The following is a 19,261-nucleotide window of genomic DNA, read 5'->3' on the forward strand; positions in this document are numbered from 1 at the left end:
CACGCACACACACATACAAACTAAATAATACCAATAACTGCTGCAATCCTTGGTTCCACGAGTGAATAAAAGGACTCCATCATTATCATCATCATCAAAAGAAAATGTTCAAAATATGTTTATAATTTACACCTTACTTACCTTATTTCTTTACATGAGCGAGTGCAAACTGAACCATTACATAAATTACGTCACTTAAATTTCGACTTAACACCTGCACTACAGCTCTTGTCCACTTACTTTCCGCGCTGTTGCTTATATACAATTTCCGGCACCTCTGGAACGTCGTCCTTAGCTTCAAAACAGTCAGGTTCAAATAAACTGGCCTACATATTATTTCCTTCTATTTTATTTACTTATAAGTGCATAATTAAGTTATATTTTCTATGTTATGATGTCAAATCTTGTCATCTCTACTTATGATATTCTTACGTATTCAACTTGAAATCTCCGGACTGGGGAAAGAATTTTAAAAATCGTTTAAGTAGTTCTAGAAATTATCCCCTAAAAACTTCCCAACTTTATCTCTTATTAATATTAGCATAGATAGGACCGATTGAGATGAAACTTTCACAGTTAAAAAGTATTTTATAGTCAGATTCAGTGAATAGGTATGGGTTTTAGGGCACAAAAGTTTACTTCACAATAGCACGGTTTATTGAGTTTTAATCAAATAAAACGATTACAATTTCAACGTTACCAACATTTGAACACGTCGGATGAACACCTGTGTATTTCCCACAAAACTCCAATAAAACACTATGAAACAATATGATATACGGAATGCGTATTCGTGTTCAGTGAATATTATGACCATAGATTTTGGAAGCGCCACCCCTCAAGAATATAATTTGTATAGATGTACCAACTTGTACATGCATTAATTACCTATTTTTTTATTTCCCAATAACAGCAAGCTGATCAAGCTTCATCATCATCATCTTGTTCATCAACACATCACCAGCTGACCACTGAGGATGGATCTCCTCCCAGAATTAGAAGGGGTTGGCACAATAATAACATATAAATATACTAATATTATATATTATAGTATATTAATAGTTATTATTAATGGCTTATACCTACTCAACTTTATAGCAGCTGTGGCTAGCAAAATGAAAGATAAGAAATTAGGTAAAGTATATGTTTTATTTAAGCTGTAGCTTATAACTCATTAACAATATGCAGTTTCCTTGAAACTGAGATGGGTTTAAGTAATACATTCTTATATTATATTTACATGTAATAGAAATGAATGGCTATTAATATAAATATAGCGATAACATAGCAATGGCAACACTTCTTTGACACCGGATATATACTGAGCCTCTTACCAATTCACACACTGTTTATAAAGAACTTAAACACGTCAAATATATGATACTTGTATAAGCAAGGTATAAGCCGTGTCTAAGCAGTTTATAATTTGTAAGGGCCTATAGGTGAAGCCAACGTATAAGAAACACGGACACCGGAATCTAAGTAGTATGATGATAATAATTCCAAAACGAAACAAATTACACAAATTGTAGCTTACAGTTTATACACACTAAGTTATCTTTGTAAAAATTTTACATATAATACGTTTTACATTACCCTAAAACACGTTTTTTACAATTACCTATATTACATCAAAACTAAATTGGTGATCTGAAACTACGAAATGTGAGACTCATATTGATTGTAGCGAAGGATTCAGTCTTTACCTCACTAAAATAAATTAGAATTTAATTAAACTTGATTGTTTGCAAATGTACTTGAAGTATAGATGTCTGTCCTATCAGGAGTTGTCAAAAGAAATGGGTTCGTTGCTATCCATTCATTTTTGGGTGCAGTAAAATATGTATCGATCGTTGAGTGCGTATTATATTCCGTGGCGATTCTTACTTTTCTCTTGTATGTGCCATTTGACAACATGTAGATAAGGACACTCCAAAAATTGGGATCATTCCACAGAATTGTTGAACGCCGATCGCGCTGCTCTTTCAGAAAAGCGTATATCGAGTTCTCTGGCCCAATATCGGCGAATACATAAACAGTATTCTTGCTCTTCAACATTTCGCCTCGAATTTTCTTTATGTTCACGTGACTGTATACTGATGTTAAATAATTTGGCGAAAATATTACCAATACAATGTTTGATTCCTTTGTGCCAACCTTGAACGGATTCATGAAGTTTTCTTTATTATTTGTGTTGCTTATGCATTTCACTTGTATATTGTAATGTTTGTGCTCTTTTAATTCGGGTAATATTTCTTTTAGGACAAACTCTTCGTCGTTCTCGGAAAACTTTACAATAATGTTCTTATCTTGTTCCACGATTATAGTATCTTGATGGAGAAAGTAGTAGAGAGTCTTCTTTATAAATAAGTTAATTTGTTCCTTGTATGTAACATACGCCATGATTAAAAGCGAGAAAAATGCTAATGATGATGTTAAAACTGTCATAAAAATTACGAATCTTAAATAGCAAACTTCTTTCTTCCAAATAGAGCAATGAGACAGGGTATCCTCAACGACCTGGAAATTTTAAATCCATAAATAAACCATTTAGATGCACAATAATCATTGATAAAAATAAAAACTGTAAATATGATTTTTAAATCTTGACATACCTTTGCATGGGAAACCTCTTTAACAAAGTCAACAAAGCGAAAGTTTACGCATCTACATTCCAATGGATTATCTTGTAACCAGATTTCTTTTAGTGGCTTGTTGAGAAGTTTTTCATAGCTTGGTGAGTCCCCTGGATCTAGCAATGTGCTTCCATTTCCCTAAAATAAAACAATGCTTAAATATTACTTGCCCAGAAATGTATCTTTTTGTTCAGTTTAATATTATTATCTTTTATGACACATACCCACAGAAACTCTAAGTAATTATTACTGATATCCAAAATTTCATGTCCATTAATCCACCAATCTTCAAAAGATGTTCGAAATTTATTGTGACTCAAATTAAGCATTCTGAGATTATACGTGTGAGCGAACGGAGACACGTGTTTAACTGTCCAAGAATTCTGCTGTAACTCTTTATTTTGAAAGTCGAGCTCATTATATGCCAGTGATATTGACATCCTCTGTTTGTTGTTACTAAATAAATAAGATGATATTGTTTTCAAGTTGTTATGTTCCATGTTCAGGTATATTAGACTCAAAAGGGAAGAAAATGTTGAACTGCAAAAGAAAAAATGCGATTTAAAACGTATATATACAGTAATCCATTAAAGCGAAGGAGTTAGCTTTAAACTCACCCTGAAACTTCTTCAATTGAATTATAACATAAATCCAATTTCTCCAGTCGTACTAATGATGAAAACAATTTGGACTCTAAGTTTCTCAACTTATTGTGACTTAAATCCAGTTCTAACAAGTTTATTTGATCGTTAAAAGTTGACTCTGGTATTATTGCAATATCATTAAATGCTAAAGATATGTTTGTTATGAGAGATGAATTTGTAAAAATATCGTAAGGTATAATTTCTATTCCGCTTCTCTGAATGTATACTTGCTTTAAGTTTTGCAAATTTCCAAACAGGTTCTTTGGCAGTTCTTTCATTTTAACGTCGTTGTTCAGAATGATTACAGTTTCCAACTTGTTATTGGTTGAAAATAGATTTTGCGGTAAAGTAGAAAACTTGTTGGAAAATAGCGTAAGTTTCTTTAATTTTCTTAATGGCTTAAATATTGATGTCGGAAGTTCGTTAAGTCCATTAGAACTTAAATCCAATTCTTCAAGAACGTCTACACCCGAGAAGAAATCTTTCGAAAACCTTGTCACATTACTTTGCCATAGAGACAGTTTTCTCAATAGAGATAAATGAGAAAATAGATTCGAGGACATATTTGTCATGTGGTTGTGACTTATTTCTAAGGTCTCTAATCTTTCGAGCGGTTTAAATAACTCTTCGGACAGCTTAATATTATTACATCGTATATTAAGCCATGTTAAGTTATGAATATCCACAAATAAATTGTTCGGTAAATGTGTAATACCGTTAACTGAAAGAAGTAGCTTCGTCAAATCTTGCAAGCCTGCGAAATGTTTTCTATCAAAATATCCAGAAAGCTCCTTTGCATTTTGAAATATTAGTGACATTGTCTTAGAGACTCCAATTTGCATTAAAATATCCTTGAATGAATTGTTCGGTAATGGGCAGTCCTTAAAACTGACTGATTTGAATGTACTCGTTCCGTTGGCACATTTTGGTAGCTGGCTATAATCTAGAGTTGTTGTATTCTCACATTTAATATTTATGTACGTACTTGGTAGTAAGTTTATTTTTACTATCCGACCTGAAACAAATGTTTTAATTTTTTATTTATATTTTTGGTGCTGACACTTATAAATCATAAGTATAGTAATTCAATAGTTCATTATAATATGATGATATTCGTTTATGTCATGTACAACAAAATTACATATCACAGAGATAATACTATGTAATTGGCTTGTAATCCATACCAGAGTAAACTATGCATACTAATATTATAAATGCGAAAGTGCATGGTATATTATATGCTAGATATATTAAAGTTGTTTTTCTGTCGCTTGGTATATTTTAATGTTCTTGTACATTTATATTTGTGAGTTTAAGATTTTCTCCTCTTTCATTTGACACCCCACTCGATACAATAGCAAAAACATTTTTTTGGAGACCTCCACTTTTTTTGATGTAACATTCATTAGGTCAATTTTTTTCTTATAAAACATAGCCTATGTCACCGGACCTTTACGGCGAATCAATTGACACCTCATTCATAAAAATCGGCCCAGTAGCTTAGGCACAAGGGTGGAACACACACATTTGGATACAAACATACATACACACATAAATACATAGTACATATACATAGACTGCTAAAATCATAACCCTTCCTTTTGGCTTTGCCGCAGTCGGGTAAAAAACGGACAGCATCTAAATCGGATTTCGATTGACAGGAGTGCGGACATCTATGTCCATTAGAACACGTTGTACTCAAAAGCGCCGCATTTAGCGGAACACTTATATCGCTGCCAATACACTAAAATGTAGCTATCTAAGAGCACTTACCATCGATGTTGCAGTTCAGTTCAATAGCGAACGTGCCGCCACAAACGCAGTTAGGGTGACTAGGGCACATCACTCTGGCACTAATTACGTGTACGGCGAGCGCCGCCATCAGCACATGTGTGAACTTACGATCCATCATGGTGACATTTGTGTATTCATCTACAGTTGTTAAGATAACAACGTCTCCAGAGAGAGGTTGGAAATGAATTTATGCGCATCTTCATCCATGGAAACTGTAACAAAGAAAGTTTAAAAAAAAATATAAACAAAGAATATCGGCGTTACTAAATTAGCAGTCGAAGCACAATCAGTACAGTATATAGCTTGCAGCTTTTGATACTATTGTCGATGAAAAAGACACAAGAAAACTTTGCAACGTAGTAACAGATCAACATGATATTTTGTATGAGTATAGTGGCAGACTAGAGAGCGACATAGGCTACTTTTATCCTGGAAAACCAAAGAGTTCCCTCGGGATTTTTAAAGCCCTAAACACACGCGGACGAAGTCGCTAGTTAGAAATGAAAAGGAATGAATATTGACGAAATTACAGAATCCAATAAAAACACGAGTGAGCGTCTAAGTATATACCTATAACTGACTTCTATTGAAATAATACTCGTAAATATACTTCTTTATTTTAAAGATCCACACCAGTGGAATATTTTTGTAAACCGTGGCTTTCCAGTTTGTACGAACTGCTATTTAAGCAAATAAAATAATCGCTGACCCATAAAATCCATTGCAGCGAATTTGTTTGGTTGGCAATGCCAACAATGGAATTGATTCCGCCATTCGCAGTTTGTGAGCAATCGCGAATAAAAATCGCGTTTTAAATTGCTCTCGTGGTCAAAATAATATACACAGTTTTATTGGGAATCACGCGATTTTACTAGCCTTTGATTGTATTTTGTTTGCGTAACTGGCTGGACCACTCCGGGTTCGCTTGCCCGGGTCTACTGCTAAAGAGAATCTCAAGTTAAAGAATATGTCAGTCCAGTTTATCCATTGACTTATAATAGTAGGTGTAAACAAGTGTAAATTAAAACTGTAGGTTTGTTGACAAGTGAAGGTTACAGTAATAACTAGAAAAGAGCTGATAACTTTCAAACGGCTGAATCAATTTTCTTGGATTATAGCTAAGAACACTCTCGATCTAGCCACCTTTCAAAAAAAAAACTAAATTAAAATCGGTTCATTAGTTTAGGAGCTACGATGCCACAGACAGATACACAGATACACACGTCAAACTTATAACACCCCTTTTTTCGGGGTCGGGGGTTAAAAATGTTATGTTTCCACCCTGACTATTACTATCCTTATCCTCAAACAGTGGAGTTAATACAGCGAGTGAAGTTATTTAGTGCAAGACAAGTGACAGTTTCGGGTTAGCAACAGTCAGCAATGAAGGACAGCCGACACTCGAGACAGTGTTGCATTGTAGTAGTTTCGAGCAGATAACAGCTTGATTTAACATAGTTTCATTTGTACGAGAAAGATTTTGCGATCACTGAATAAACTTGTACCGATGAACAAAAACAGATCTATACATCCCACGTAAGTTGTGGTAAAGTACAAAATTAGTGTCGATCGTTTCTAAAATAGTAACGTCTATTTTTATTTCTTTTATACTCTGATCTTCTACATCAGAGCATTTCCAAGATTTTAAAGTTTAACTTCTGTACGATTTTACAAAATGTTCTGTTGATAAATCAATTACTTGGAAATATATGATACAGAGAGATGAGATAGTGAAGTAGGTACTCGTATATATAGTATAATATTAACGCGACGTAGAGCGAAATCGCACCAGTGCACTCGCACTGCTGGTATTAGCCGACGCAAGATCGGCGTATGAAATTCCCTAGAGGAGATGTCTTTCATTCTAGCAATGCGCGGGACTTCAATTACATGGCATAATATCATATAACAAACCTTTGAAAAGAGCAACCGCCGAGTTTTTTGCTGGTTTTTCTCGGTAGGCAAAGTATTCCGAACCAGAAAAAAGTACTTGTGAGAGTTTAATTGAATAAAAACTAATTTGATTTGATTTCATAGAGGACGTTTATCGGTTAACGACAATGATGACGATGACGTCGTATTTATCTTGGTTAAGCTACTTATTTATCAGGTTGTTACGTTGTTACCTAGTTGCAAAGTATCTATCTACATTCCACATAAAACTTGCGGTCTAATGATAAATGTCGGGAACTGCAAACAGGATGAAAGTACTGTGGCGCATAAATTCAAATAGGTGGTAGTTAAGCACGTGCGGCTGGCGTTGCAAGATAAACGACCACCGCATTACGTGCGTTTTTTATCATTAAAACTTTCCAACTAACTAGGTACGCAACTGAACATACCGCATATAACCTGAATTTATGCATACATTTTATGGATTCCAGTTTTAATTTTTCATTTTTACGTATATCCTATTAGTGTTGCATTATGTACGTGAAAACATGGGACTACAAATTACAGCCATGTTAGTAGTTACAGGGCCTGTTTCACAACCTCCAGATAAATGTTATCCATACTAATATTATAAATGCGAAAGTGTGTCTGTCTGTTTGTCTGTCTGCTACGTTTTCACGGCCTAACCGGCGCTGATCCGGTTTTAATGAAATTTGGTAAAGACTTGGGATACATCCTGGGGAAGGACATAGGCTACTTTTTATCCCGGAAAATCAAAGAGTTCAAAGGACTAAAAAAAACCGAAATCCACGCGGGCGAAGCCGCAGGCATCCTCACTAGAGGACTACTATGTCCATATATATATGACAGTATATGTATTGGGAATCTGTCAAAATGAATATCCATTACATAAAGTTTCATTTCATTTTCATATCGATGCATCTTTTTCGTTCCGTTAATATGCCAACGCTGTGCCAGACAACTGAAAAGCACCCATTCGGATTAAGTATCAACCAACGAGTAAGAGTTACTAAATAGTAGTTTTCTAGTATTATTACCTAGAACTATATTTAAACAAGTCTTACATTTGTAATATTAAATCTCACAAATACAGCTTTCTGAAAAATTCATCCTGATGGAACAAAACGACAAATAAACACGTCAATAATGACTGAGAGCATAGTCTAGATAAATTGGAAAACCCTGTAATTGTTTTTTTGCTGGAGTAGCAGATTTATAGAAAATTTATTGGCGACTCAAATGCACGTTTCATAAAGCTGCTTTAATTTTAAACTAGTGATATACTGTGTAGCATAAAGCATTCCTAATGCAACAGCGTTATTCTAAAAAAATGTTCTTTATCGTGGGTGTATGCTACTACAAACAGTACTTTAATATAAATATTCCTGAGGCGTACATGAAATAAATTTTATCCAAGGCCAGCTTTCTTTCATACAAAAATAGCTTTTCGACACTAGTAAACTAAATTTCGATGAATAAGCTACCCTAAAATCTTATAAAAAGCTTCCAAAGCATTCTATCCTTTATGTTCATATTTGAAACAACAAAAAAAAAATTATAACACCCCCGACAAGTGAAGGTTACAGTAACTAGAAAAGAGCTGATAACTTTCAAGCGGTTGAACCGATTTTCTTGAATTATAGCTAAGAACACTCTCAATCAAGCCACCTTTCAAACAAAAAATACTAAATTAAAGTCGGTTCATTAGTTTAGGAGCTAGGTACGATGCCGCAGACAGATACACAGATACACACGTAAAACTTATAACACCCCTCTTTTTGGGTCGGGGGTTAAAAAAATCAGCCTATTTAGCACATTTAAAACATGAAATTTGATTTGCTGAACAATACAAATAAATACTTCAAAAGTTTAAACATCGTCAGTGCAGTAAACTGCAAAACTGTTGAAAAAACAAATCAAACTATGCAAGCATCACGCATATTCCACGGAGTTTCGTTCCAATTAAAAACCAATTTTGCGAATTGGTATTTTCGATAGAACACGGTGTCCAATAAAGTGAAAATATTCGCTAACCGAGGAATTGTAAATACATTTTAAACAAGCACGGCCTATTAACATTTTTAGGATAGTTCAACTGTATTTTGGTACAGATTAACTCAATATTAACTACATTTTGTCAATACAATTTGGTCTTCAGTTTTAAAATGCAGCATATTTTGTACACATACTTTATAGAACATTGATTAAATTGAAGTTTCCTTCACATTAAGAGGGCTCTCTCCGTCACTCGTTTCATACAAACGTAGTTCCAATTTCATTTGAATATTAAGCAACCAAAGTCTATGAAAGTTTGCAGACATATTCTAGAAACTAATATCTATGTCTGTGGTTTTCCAGATTTCTGTTAAAATATTCGGTTTCAAAGTTACGCGGCCTTAAAAATTTACATATAAATCTTTGAGCCCCTGTAATTTTAAAACTACATATTTTTAGAAAAATCTAAAACACCACAGACACAGATATTAGTTTCTAGAACATGTCTGCAAAATTTCATGGACTTTGGTTGCTTAATATTCAAATGAAATTGGAACTACGATTGTATAAAGCGAGTGACGGAGAGAGCCCTGTTAACGTATATTGCGAATGTTACAATAACCGATGTGATTATGTTATTCATATCTGATATTCAATATTAACCTATATATTAATATCAAGCATCGATGATATCAAGTATCCATTTCAAATAGGGATAATTGTTCTCGTAGTAACTAGTAGTAAAGCACACTTTAGTAGTCAGCCTGGAATTTTGCACTTGTTTAAAATAAACATAAACACTACGTACTTAATAACGCCTTACCAACCACTTATTAATTTATATTAAAATTTATAACACCCCCGACAAGTGAAGGTTACATACAGTAACTAGAAAAGAGCTGATAACTTTGAAACGGCTGAACCGATTTTCTTGGATTATAGCTAAGAACACTCTCGATCAAGCCACCTTTCAAACAAAAAAATAATAATTAAAATCGGTTCATTAGTTTAGGAGCTACGATACACAGATACACACGTCAAACTTATAACAGCCCTCTTTTTGGGTAGTGGGTTAAAAATGACGCCCGCGACTAAGTTTGCTTGGATTAAGAATTTTAAAAATCTTGTGCGGATTCTTTGATTTTCTGAGATAAAAAAGTAGCTTAGATCCCATCTCCAGAATGCAATATTAGTATGAATGTTTTCTTTATTTATTCAAGCTCCAGAGTTTGAAAGCAACGAGTGGTTATAGATAAAGTTTACCCGTAAAACTCGGGAAGCCAACTTCTAATGAATATTTATTTTAGGAACCAAGTACTAGGATAACATGAAGCTCTAGGCTGCTGCAATTCAATAAGGTTTACGGCTTCACAATCACGCAGTGCACATCCACTTAGCAGGAGCACTGCAGTTTCCTGCTAATTGGAACTGTTGGTAATGGAAATTAGTTTTGTTGAATGGATTATTATGAAGACTTATACCTATTTATCCAGTCTGATATAAGATTATTTGCGAGGGTTTTAGTACTGCAACAATTACTATGTCTTTGATTTATTATCATCATCGTTATAAGCCTGTAGACGTCCACGTTTGGACATAGGCCTTCCCTAATTAGTGCCACCACAGCCGATCTTCAGCCTTCCTCATCCAGCCACTTTCTTCAAGCCTCTTTATTATCGTCGGTCTATCTTGCTGGAGGGCGCCCTATACTATGCTTGCTTATACGCGGTTTCCACTCTAGGACTTTTAGGCTCCAACGGCCAACGCCGTTGAAAAGCATGACCTGCCCATTTTTATTTATACATATTCGAAACATATTTGGTAATATTTTATTTGAATTTTTTGACTCTAAAATACAAACAGACCTTATCTTACTCTTCAACATGAAGAAAAGGAACATAAACTATTTTCAAAGTATCATTATTTTAAACCATTTTAAACCTCTTCGATACTTTATAAGAGGATCTAATCTACAAATGCAGAGGTAGTTCATTACAATGTGATCTAATGAAGTTGCAGCTTTATTGAAGAACAAATATTAATATTAATAAAGTTTTCACCCTTTAATATGATTTGAAAAAGTAACTGGCTTAATGGTAATAATTAAACTTTTGCAATTACCCTGTACGATCTTTGAAAGTTAAGAAACGCATTCCCTTATCTCGGTGGAAATCTCAGCCGCGACTTTCTTACAAAGTTGTTCAATTAATTTCCAACGAAAAGTACTTGTACCTTCTGCCAGAAATAAAACTTAAGTTCAAGACATATTACTTGCACGGAGTTGAACGGCAACGACAATTTTTTTCTGATATTGAATTGAACTAAAGCATGTTGTACATACTGAAGGTTTATAGTAGACACGATGCTTTTAACATCAAAGATCAGTGATTTAGCTGCTTTTTTGAAGCTCGCACATAAACAATCTCCAGTCACAGCGATCAAGTCGATTTTATTTATTACTAGCCGATGCCCGCGACTTCGCCCGCGTGGATTTAGGTTTTTCGAATACCCGTGGGATCTCTTCAATTTTCCGGGATAAAAAGTAGCCTATGTGCTAATCCAGGATATTATCTATCTCCATTCCAAATTTCAGCCAAATCCGTCCAGTAGTTTTTGCGTGAAAGAGTAACAAACATACACACACACATACACACAAACTTTCGCCTTTATAATATTAGTGTGATTTCAATACAAATGATAAGATTGCAGAAAGTCGTTAAAACGCGATGCAGCATCGATGCAATTGCAATATCGCCGATCGTTGATGCTAAGCCATTTAGCAAGCAAGGTTCATTCTATACTGTAAATATAATATCTTCCATGAACCATTACTTATTCAATCAAATAAATGATTTCATTCATTTATTTTATTTCATTCAATCATCTTGCCTGCTATGTATAACCCTTATATTATTGGTGTAAAACAAATTCCTTGCTTCCAATTCCATTCATTTCCACCACTCCATCATTCCATTTTATTTCACACCTATTTGTGCTTTACATTACATCGTGGAGATGAATTCAGCATACTTACGAAAATTTTGGAAAAGACGCGCTGTTTTGTTTAAAATCCACACCGATATAATTCGAGATTCGATAGATTCGATATATATATTTCATTTTATTAACCCCCGAGCCAAAAAGAGGGGTGTTATAAGTTTAATGTGTGTGTATCTGTCTGTGGCATCGTAGCTCCTAAACTAATCAACCGATTTTAATTTAGTTTTTTTTTTTGTTTGAAAGGTGGCTTGATCGAGAGTGTCTTAGCTATAATCCAAGAAAATCGGTTCAGCCGTTTGAAAGTTATCAGCTCTTTTCTAGTTACTGTAACCTTCACTTGTCGGGGGTGTTATAAATTTTTAATTTAAACTTGTACAATTTCAACGTTATATTATTATTACTTCCAAACAAACTTCGTTACGACAGATGGTACACTGAAAAGGTACTTTATTAAATTGATTTATGCCTACTCAGATAGGCTCAAGTAAGCCTTCAAGAGCTTAAGACTAATTAGACTGACTGAAGTGTGATCAATAATCCTAGAGCCTACAGGCTACATTACACAGTATTTCAACGGTTTATTACTGAAATAAACGGTAGGTTCACTCCTAAACCTAACCTAATCCAACATGCTATCACTAAGCTGAAATAGCGACATTAATTTTACGTACTATGGGGTTTGACACAAACTCTTGTAAAGAGCAACCGCCGAGTTTCTTGCTGGCTCTTCTCGGTAGGAACATCATTCCGAACCAGTGGTAGATTGTTTTGATGATTCAAAAGCACGTGTAAAAGTTTAATTGAATAAATATTTTGAATTTGAATTTGGTTTGGTCAAACTTTTTAGGGTTGCGAAATAAGTGTAAACCCGCGTAATTAAATACTTCTGAAGTAATAATAACTAGTGAAACTTAATTTGGTATTTACTCCACTTAAAGAATTATACAACACGAACACGAGTTAAAGCAAGAAATGTAAGGTTTCACAAGTCACGAGAGCAATATAATTTTTATTTAATCCCGCCCGCCCATCGCCCGCCCATAATATTTTATGAAAAAATAAAAGCCCCACGCTCGCGCTATTGGCACGTACGTTTTTGGCGCCCAGTCTTTATTTAACTCTGTAAAAGGCTTTCACGTGAAAATTGAAGAGTATTTCACTTATATGGAATTGCTGATCGCTGGGAATAATGCAGTTCAAATACCAAAAGGGAATTAATTGAATTTGAAGTCCCCGTCAGCATTGATGGTTTAATATATCTATTTATTTATATACAGCTACTTCTTTTGTGATGAACGTTTTTTGCTTCTTTTAAGTATGAAAAAGCTCTTCTTAGAGCTGCAAGAGACGACAAGCAAATAAATACATAACGTGTTTATTTAGCACACAATGTGTGATTATTTGGCCAGCGTGGTAGAAACCCTTCTCACTCTGCGAAGAAAAAAATAGCGTATAGGTACGCGATTTTTTTCGTGTAAGTAAAGTTCACTAGATATAAAAAATATTGCATTTTTATCGTCAAATGATTTTTTGTTTCGAAAAAGAACGATTTATAAAACGATTTGTTCTGTTTTGCAACCGCTGTTTCAAAAAACAACGGCGATTTTTACTCGAGCTTAAAAATAAACAATAAAGGCAGCCATCCTGTTTTTATCGACTTAGGTGAAACGTAACCTGTATGGCTAGCCACAGAGTAAGGGTAATATGATATTGTTACATACAGAGGTTCAACGAAACCGTCTAGACAGAGCAATGCGGAAGGAGCGGTGCGGTGCGGAGCGGAGCGGCAGAATCGTGCAGTAAGTATGGGATGAAGGGGTGACCTGTTGAGGTCACTTCTTCGTCTCTGCGTGGGCGACTAGTTCAGGCCCTATGTTTAAGAGTCGTCATTGTCGTCTTTTACCACGAGATCAAAGGTGTCGAACTACTGTAGATATCTCTTTTTATACTGTGACTAGGCACAGGATTTTTTTTACAACAGTTCAAACTCGACTATATTTACTTCGGTATAGTGGCGGTGTTCAGTGTTCACCTTTAAAAAACGCGGTACGTATTGTATTGTTCCAGTGCAAATGAGCCCTAAGTCTGTGCATAAAAAATTGCAGTAGGTGTTCCACCGCACCCTATCATCACGTGCGCCCGACGCGACGGCTGGAATTAATGCTCCCCTTTATGAGGGTTTTGTTATGTAAATAACGAGTGAATCGATACATTCCCCGCGCTGCAGTTTTGATTCACGTGGCTTTGCAATTTTCACTCGCCTGTCGATATAACGAAATATTTTTCAGTAGTGGCAGTTTTTAATTTATTGGATTAAAAATTGCATTGGTAGCATATGAAGTATTTCACTTCATGCATTGTTACGGATCAGAATTTAATCTATACAAAAAAGGCCTTGTCATCACTAACTGGCTGTTTTTTTTTTAAAGAATATTAGCCATGTTAAATGACTAATATTCCCCTTTCCTCTCCAACTAAGCGTCAGGCTTGTGCTAGGAGTAGGTACGACAATAGTGCAACGGGCGGGGTTTGAACCGTCGACCTTTCGGTTTTCAGTCCACTCCTTTACCGGTTGAGCTATTGAGGCTCTTTATCAACGCATAACCTAAATGGCTGGGGTTAGAAAGGGGATGTTTGGACAATCCATCTATCTCAAATGAAGGTCAAGGTCACTCAAGTCGCATATTAATTACGATATTGCTACAATAAAATTTATATTAACTAGACATTACTGAAACAAACATCTTTCAAGCATCACTAATGCAAAATGCTTGTAAAATAGCAATGTTTTATCCTATCATATAGTTACAGCTTTTTTAAGCGTTCTTACTTTTAAATACCCCACTGTGAAAAAAAAGGAAAAAAACGTTAACTCTTCCATAATTTTAATAGAAACGAGAGATTTTTGCAAGCAGTTTTCTTTATAAAGTAGGCCCCCAAATGAGGGGGCGCCAGCCAGGTAACCTCCCAGTGTGCCTGGATGCTGCTGGTCCCTTTTGGATGCGTCCGAGGGGAAGAACAGTGTTCGGGCCGGTGCGCCCCGGTAACATGGCTAATAATTTCTCTTCGGAGATATTGTTGGCTATGGCTAATGACCTGGCAGGGGGGGAGGTTTCTCCGCGTGTCCCTCTGACTAGCAGAGGGCACAGTGGATGAAGCGGAGGATGGGACGCGGGCGACGTGCGCGTCCCAAGGTCGGGGGACGCACTTCGTTGGTGCGTCCCGGAGGTGCGTCGATGGGGACCGAGCAGGTCCCCGGTGGAGGGTCTGCCTTGGCAGACGTCGCTGGCTGGGTCGCGGTTGTTTGCTTCGGCCGTTCCCGTGACCCAGTCGCCAGGCGACGCGCAGTAGCGCCGCTGGGGTTTAGTGGGTATTCCGGTCGCTTCTCGGCCGGCGAGTCCCACATACCCTCCCTCCGGGGGGGATGCGTAAATGCATTCCCCAGCGTCAAAAAAAAAAAAAAAAAAAAAAAAAAAAAAAGGCCCCCAAATGAGAAATAATTATCAGAAATTCTACACGAACGAAGCCGAGATCGCTTAGTTTGTTTGATACTTCATACCTAGGTAACCATAATAAACAATCGCTCAATAAATTGTTTCTCTGTGAGTAAATACCCCATCAGGACCAGACGTGTAATTAATTAGTTCCAGCGCCCTAATACTATACAATTTGGGACCCTTTGTAACAACAATCCTATTTCCCGGTTTTCTTATTACCCGAATCGCTTCAATTTGCAGAAAGGTACTCACTCAATTATCTATCCTGATCAAATTACTGGATTAGTAATGGATGTTCCTTATATTGGAATGGAAATTGCTTTTGAGAAATGGATTTGTCACAATAGAAACAATGATAAAAATATACTCGTTTGATAGCGAGCTCAAAACAAGTTTAGTTTAATCTCTCATTTGAATATTTACAAATGAAACTCAATGAAATTTTTTAGACGCATTCATAAAATTAGTATTATTACTGTGGTTGTGGTTTCTAGATTTCTGTAAAAATGTGTAGCTTAGGACCAAACTAGTGCAACTTTTCTTAAGGTGGGTGCACATTGGTTACTATTGTCTGAGCAATCGCCTTTGCTAACAATTGAAACTGTTTTAGCTCGACGCGTAGGTGTGGTTCAGATGTTTGAACAGCGCTAGGACGTGCTATGCCCGCTAGCAAAAGCAGTTAAGAGGGGTCTCTCCGTCACTCGCTTCATACAAACGTAGTTCCAGTTTCATTTGAATATTAAGCAACCAAAGTCCATGAAATTTTGCAGACATATTCTAGAAACTAATATCTATGTTTGTGGTTTTCCAGATTTCTTTTAAAATATTCAATTTCAAAGTTACGCGGTCTTAAAAATTTACATACAAATCTTTGAGCCCCTGTAATTTTAAAACTACATATTTTTAGAAAAATCTAAAACACCACAGACACAGATATTAGTTTCTAGAATATGTCTGCAAAATTTCATGGACTTTGGTTGCTTAATATTCAAATGAAATGGGAACTACGTGTAAGGTTATTTTTAAAAAGTTGATTTGAGTTGTCAAAAATAATATAAAATTAATAATTTAGCTGATGAAGGTAGTTTGGTAAAATCGATATTTGGCTCATTCGATGTCATACAATCTGTTACTAGGAGGCCAACAAGATTGAACTTGCATAAATACGGGTGTTTTGAAGGTTTTAGTTCAGTCTCCTTCTGAGATTCGGAGCGATATCGCATATTTTCGGTATTTGGGTTGTGAACTGGATAATTAGATGTTGTGATAGCAATCACGCTCTAATTAAATTATTTATTTTGGCATTAGTTTGTTTAGATTAAAACTCTCGGATAACCTTGCACATTAAACTTGTGTTTTTTTGTGTTGGTTTTGGAGAGGACATTCCAATAATTCGATAAAAATATTTAAATAATACCTGCTTTTCTGAGTGACGCCAATATACGATTGTATGAAGCGAGTGACGGAGAGAGCCCTGTTAAATGCTCCAGTAGTATTAACCAATGTGCACCCAGCGTGAGTTACACTAATTTAAACTGCAGATCAAATTCATACGCTTTGTGTGCGAGTCACTAAACCATTGAGCTACATAATAATATTATGTAGATACTGGCGCAGAGAAATATAATTTTAGGTATATACCTACTATAAATTCACATCACCTGTCACAATTTACTGAATTTAATTAAAGAGTTACCATGTCACCATGCTTCTAAACCTCCATTTCAGAAATAGTTACCTAGGAGTCAATTAAGTTGATTTATTATTATAATGGAAATGTGACGCCATGCGTGACAAGCCCATGGTGTCAACATACATACCTACATAATTAGAGTACACACTAATTTTTAATTGCGTGAACTAAAAAAATAAGCTTGGTAAGTTACTAGGTAGGCATCCTGAAATCTTGGATTTTTAGTACAAAACGCTTTCAAAACACTAAAAAAGGCATAGAAAATTTGCCTTTTTTTCTTGCAGTTGACTCGGCAAAGTTCAAAAGATTTTTATTAGAGTTGATATTGCTTCAAAATGATCAGAGTGTAGTAAGTTAAAAATTTTACCCTCTGTTCGGTAGATCCGGATTTCAATCCTACTTGCGATTTAAACAATTAAATATGTTTCATGGTGAAGGAAAATATCGTGAGGAAACCTGCATACTTGAAAGCTCTCACAATATTGTCAAAAGTGTGTGAAGTCTGCTAATTTGCAATTGGCCAGTGTGTTAGACTACGACTTAATGCCTGCTTATTCTGAAAATTGACCCATTCTCAATTGTGCGTCAGCCATGATGAACCTTTAGCGCTGTTTACGGCCAAACCACTGATGAGGTTTAATCAATTAGCCAAAGGGTAAGCTATGAATAGAAGTGACTGAACGTTGATAGGTCATTTGAACTCGAAAGGTAGACATTTTAATGTTTTTCTTTTTAACCCCCGACCCAGAAAGGGGGTGTTATAAGTTTGACGTGTGTATCTGTGTATCTGTCTGTGGCATCGTAGCTCCTAAACAAATGAACCGATTTTAATTTAGTTTTTTTTTTTTTTGTTTGAAAGGTGGCTTGATCGAGAGTGTTCTTAGCTATAATAAAAATAATCAAAGTTTTTAAGTCGGGGGTTTTTCAAATTTTGAGTTATTTCAATTTAAAATAAATATCAAAGCGAAACTAGTGCTTTATAAGTTTGAATATTAAAATACACATCGATTGTAGAAAAGCGAGTATAAAACTATTATTTTCGGCATTAAAAAGCCAAAAAATATAGTATTTTTACTGGTGTTAAATGTAACTGAACATATAAAAGCAAACTACTGGCATAAATATTAAATTGGTTTTGCTCATAATCATAACATCATCAAATGATGACATAGCGATTTTCAGTTTTAAAAATATATTCATACAACTAAACTTACCTTCTAATCATAAATATCCAAAAGCACAAGAAACATAATATCTGAGACTATTTTCATAATATTCAACACTCAGTTCATAAAAATATTTCACGTTTAAAATAATAGAGCATTTGAATAGTCCATTTAACGGTCTGAATTTCTCGTAGCGGTAACGTAGACGCGTAGCCGTTACGTCGGCTACGATGCGACTGAACTGCTACGCGACTATCGCTTCTCTTCGTCACAAAATAAAGATATTCGGCTATGTTCGGACGTCTACGGAAATCGCCGAGTCAAGTTGTTTATCGCTGCGTAGAGCAGGAATTATTTGATATAAACATTGGATGCGAAATATTATCGCTTTATGTCACAGTGTCACATAAATTATTTCAGAATTAATATTATTAGTAAGTTAGGTAATATTATCTACTAACACCAATAGCTCCACAATTTAATACATAGAATACCTAGTTAAATACCTAGTTAAAGGTTGCCTGATAGAGATTTCTCTAAGCAATAAGGCCGCCTTTGCACATAATTGTTTTTCTGTTTTCTTCTTTCTGTGTTGTGTTCCTTTATATGTGTTCTATCTATCTATCTAGTTAATTCACTATTTATACTACGCGAAAATGTGTCTGCTAGCTTTTTACGGCCCATTCGTTCAACTAATTTTGATGACAGCAGCCTAGACTTAGACATAAACCTAGATGATGCTCACGACTTCATCCGCGTTGATTTTGGGTTTTTAGCCCCACGGGAACTTTTCGATGTCCTAGGATAAACATTAGTCTATATTATCTTTATTTACGGGATGCAAGCTATCTCTGTATTATTAGGATCATTAAAATGTAGGTGGGATTATGTTCTTTGAACATCCTGTGGCAATCTTTTAGTC

General features: G+C 35.4%; 1 protein-coding gene across 1 annotated transcript; it reads right to left on the reverse strand.

Moving 5' to 3' along the window:
- Positions 1-1,130: 1,130 nt before the first annotated feature.
- On the reverse strand, positions 1,131-18,591 carry LOC123868834 (protein toll-like). The gene is made up of 6 exons (XM_045911482.1): positions 18,388-18,591; positions 5,054-5,286; positions 3,254-4,295; positions 2,861-3,176; positions 2,616-2,774; positions 1,131-2,520 (listed from the first exon to the last, which is right to left on the reverse strand). Exons 2-6 carry the CDS (start codon positions 5,190-5,192, stop codon positions 1,732-1,734), a joined length of 2,445 nt encoding a protein of 814 aa, XP_045767438.1. The 5' UTR covers positions 5,193-5,286; positions 18,388-18,591; the 3' UTR covers positions 1,131-1,731.
- Positions 18,592-19,261: the final 670 nt, after the last annotated feature.

This window comes from Maniola jurtina, chromosome 10 (assembly GCF_905333055.1).
Source record: "Maniola jurtina chromosome 10, ilManJurt1.1, whole genome shotgun sequence".
In the NCBI taxonomy this organism is placed as follows: domain Eukaryota; kingdom Metazoa; phylum Arthropoda; class Insecta; order Lepidoptera; family Nymphalidae; genus Maniola; species Maniola jurtina.